Source organism: Temnothorax curvispinosus, unplaced genomic scaffold (genome assembly GCF_003070985.1).
Source record: "Temnothorax curvispinosus isolate PA1 unplaced genomic scaffold, ASM307098v1 QBEX01017676.1, whole genome shotgun sequence".
NCBI lineage: Eukaryota > Metazoa > Arthropoda > Insecta > Hymenoptera > Formicidae > Temnothorax > Temnothorax curvispinosus.
Window position 1 is genome coordinate 3,883 of NW_020227456.1, and position 3,231 is coordinate 7,113.

At 35.7% G+C, this 3,231-nt stretch overlaps 1 protein-coding gene across 3 annotated transcripts; it reads left to right on the forward strand.

Annotated features, from left to right (window-relative positions):
- The first annotated feature begins 265 nt into the window (after nucleotides 1-265).
- Nucleotides 266-2,400, forward strand: LOC112467613. Of its 3 annotated transcripts, none has more exons than XM_025036299.1 (5): nucleotides 266-401; nucleotides 975-1,172; nucleotides 1,456-1,853; nucleotides 1,935-2,008; nucleotides 2,095-2,400. In XM_025036299.1, the coding sequence occupies exons 3-5, from the start codon at nucleotides 1,807-1,809 to the stop codon at nucleotides 2,343-2,345; spliced, it is 372 nt and encodes a 123-aa protein (XP_024892067.1). In that variant the 5' UTR covers nucleotides 266-401; nucleotides 975-1,172; nucleotides 1,456-1,806; the 3' UTR covers nucleotides 2,346-2,400. The 3 variants fall into 3 exon arrangements, with proteins under 3 accessions (XP_024892067.1, XP_024892065.1, XP_024892066.1); XM_025036297.1 differs by having other exon boundaries at nucleotides 1,086-1,172; XM_025036298.1 differs by having other exon boundaries at nucleotides 1,086-1,172; nucleotides 1,504-1,853.
- Nucleotides 2,401-3,231: the final 831 nt, after the last annotated feature.

Sequence of the window (3,231 nt, forward strand, 5' to 3'; positions counted from 1 at the left end):
CTCCCTCTCTCTCTCCCTCCCCTCCATCCCTTCCTCCCTCCTACCTCACACTCTTCCACTGTCCCACTCTCTCTTTCACCATAATACATACACATATATATATATATATTCTTATTTTATATTACACACACACACACACACACACACACACACACACACACACACGCGCGCGCGCGCGCGCGCACGCACATATATATGTGTTGAACTATAAACAAATATTTAGAAATATTTGTAGTATTAAATTTAATGAATTTTTCAGAACGAATCCTTGCAATTAGTACAAACGTGCGGGTTATGTGAAATGATCTGTGACCAACCAGACATCGCAAATCACCCTTGCTTGAAAAATTACAAGCAGTATACAACTGATCCTAATACGTTGTACTTTTATCCCTTATTAGGTAAATTATAGCTTTTATTATTATTAGAGTCCCTCTAATCAGAGTCTGGCCAACTTGCAGTTCTGGCAAAATTCTGTGAGAGAGAAGGATATAAGAAAGAAACAGAAAGCGATATACATATACATATCGGCTTATCCACTGATACCGCGATCTCAGATCCTAGGTTCACCCCGGTCTCTAATCACTCGATAGTTCTAATCACTGGTACCGGTTTATTTTTTTTTCTTCTTTCCTTCGAACTTTATCAAACCCGGAAAATCTCTGTCTCTCGAGAGTGGCGGAGATATCGACGTAATTCGATGGTGATCTCTCCGCCAAGATTTTTCGACACCGGGCCGATCACACGCGACTCTCGAGCACTTTCTTGCTCTTGCTCTTGCTTTTGCCAAGAAATGGCGAACCAATCAAAAGTTGCTACTGTATGGTCAGACTCTGATTAGAAGGACTCTAATTATTATTATTATATTTAAGGCTCTTGTCCTCGCTTCTATCTTTGTTATTTATTTCTTTAATATTTTATTGGTCTTACTTCTCATCATAACCTTAATATTTTATTTTATTTTATTTTTTTAGAATTTTTGACATGCTATTTCTCGCTTCTGACGTCATCCAAACAAGGATAGAAGCGGCGAGTAGGCAGGAGCCTTAAGATAAAGCAAGATGTTTTTAAATCATATTTTGCAGATGATGGAGTGACCATAGTCAGGAAAAGCAGAATGCCGAACAATGAAGAACAAGTGGTGGCAACGCGATTGTACGAGAGGAATATAAGTAATAATTTATATAGGCTGGTTTGCGCGCGCGCGGCTGGTTCTACATATAATCAGTCGTATGTCGGAGTTTGGATGTCGGAACGCAGCCGATGGTTCAATGAAAGAATTTCTCTTTTGAAAACGAATTTTCCTCATTGGACCAACAGCTACGTTCTGATATCCGACTTCGACATATGACTAATTGTAGAACCGGCCGTGAGAATCGTATAGAAATAATAATGTTAAACAATTTTTTTATTATTTATAATGTATTTTAATTTTATATTATAAATTCCATTAAGTCGAAACGGGAAGAAGTATTGTCTGAAGTGCAAAATGCTTTATTAAAGAAGCCCCAAAGAAATTCAAATGAGTAAGGGCCAGGCTGAATCACGACGATGAAGAAACTCTTCTTTTGGAGGTCCAGTTACGAGAGGCTCTTTGGAACTATAAACTTCCGCTAATACAACGAAACGCAAGAATCACGAAAAATTTGTGGCAGGAAGTGGCAAATGCCTTGAACGGAAAAATTACGGCCGACGAAGCAAAAGCAAAATTTAAAAGCCTTCACGACACTTATCGACGAATAATCAGATCGGAAGCTTGCGCCAGTGGATCTGCCAGAAAAGATAGTGGAAAAAAGTGGGCTCATTATGATTCAATGGAATTTATGCGAGATTCTTGCATGCTTGCTGAAAACGTAAGAATTATATATTTTATATAAATGTTAAAGCTATTATATTTAGTATAATCTATAATAAAATAATTTTAATTTCTATAGCACAGTGAGTAGCATCGAAGACCCAATGGACAATTTTGGAGATAATGACGAAAACGCAGAAAACATTGAACCAAGTATGTATTAATAAAAAAATATTCCGTGGTATTGTGTGTACAAGTATTAAAAGAAAATAGTTAATGTTCATAATGTTTTTTTTTAGATCATGGGCCTCGGAACAAAAAAAGAAGAGGCGATCCTGAGGCGTGTACCAACGCCATAGAACGAATTGCAAGTGCAATATGTGACAATAACGACGTGCCTATTGATCTTCCGCCTCCTCCAGTTATAGACGAAGTTGATTCTTTCTTGTCGATGTTAGGGTGCCAGTTGCGAGAACTAGTATTACGTAAACGACGAGAGATAATGAAAATAATTTTGGATGTAACATACGATGCTTTGACAGAACAGTGAATAATATCTATGCTTCTATTCATTAATATAGTTTGTAATGTAATAATAATTTTGGTTTGGGAATAAAATACTATTAAATGTTATATTGTTTTTTATTTTAAAAGAATCAAATTTAAATATGTTATTAATGTAATAAATTATCATAAAAACAGATTGAATGACACATAAATATGTAAACAATGCAAATTAATAATTAAGTTAAATGTCAGTTGACAATTTGAATAGAGATAAAATATGATGGTCATATGTACAAATATTAATAATGGTCGAATTGCCACGGTACAGCTCCTTCACTGTTGAAATATCTGCAGAATTCTTCTCAAATTTCTCTAGCTCGACGACTACTATTATTAGTACCGCATTTATTTATGTCACGAAGTCCACTATTTTCAATGCATTTTCTCCAAGAACCAAGAATTAAACCATTTGGACCATCTTGATCAACCATTGATGGAGGAACATATTGATTCTCACCAATATCTTGTAAGCGCAGCCAATTATGGAGACATACTATTGCTTGAACTATTTTCATTATTTTTTCAATAGTACAAATGATTGGTCGCTTCAAAATTCTCCATCTACTCACTAGAGTGCCAAAAGTGTTTTCAATTGTCCTTCTAACACGACTGAGACGATAATTGAAAATTGTTCGATCTTCATTTAAATATTCTCTTCCTGGATAAGGTCGAAGTAAATAATCCGATAGTTGAAAAGCTTCATCGCCCACAAGAATATAAGGCAAAGGTTGTCCATCCGAAGTAATAGGTTCTGGTTCCGGTAAATTCATTCGTTTATGATGAAATGATTGACCAATCAAGGAATCCTTAAAAATACCACCATCACTGCGTCGACCATAAGCTCCAATGTCCACGAATGTAAAAATATA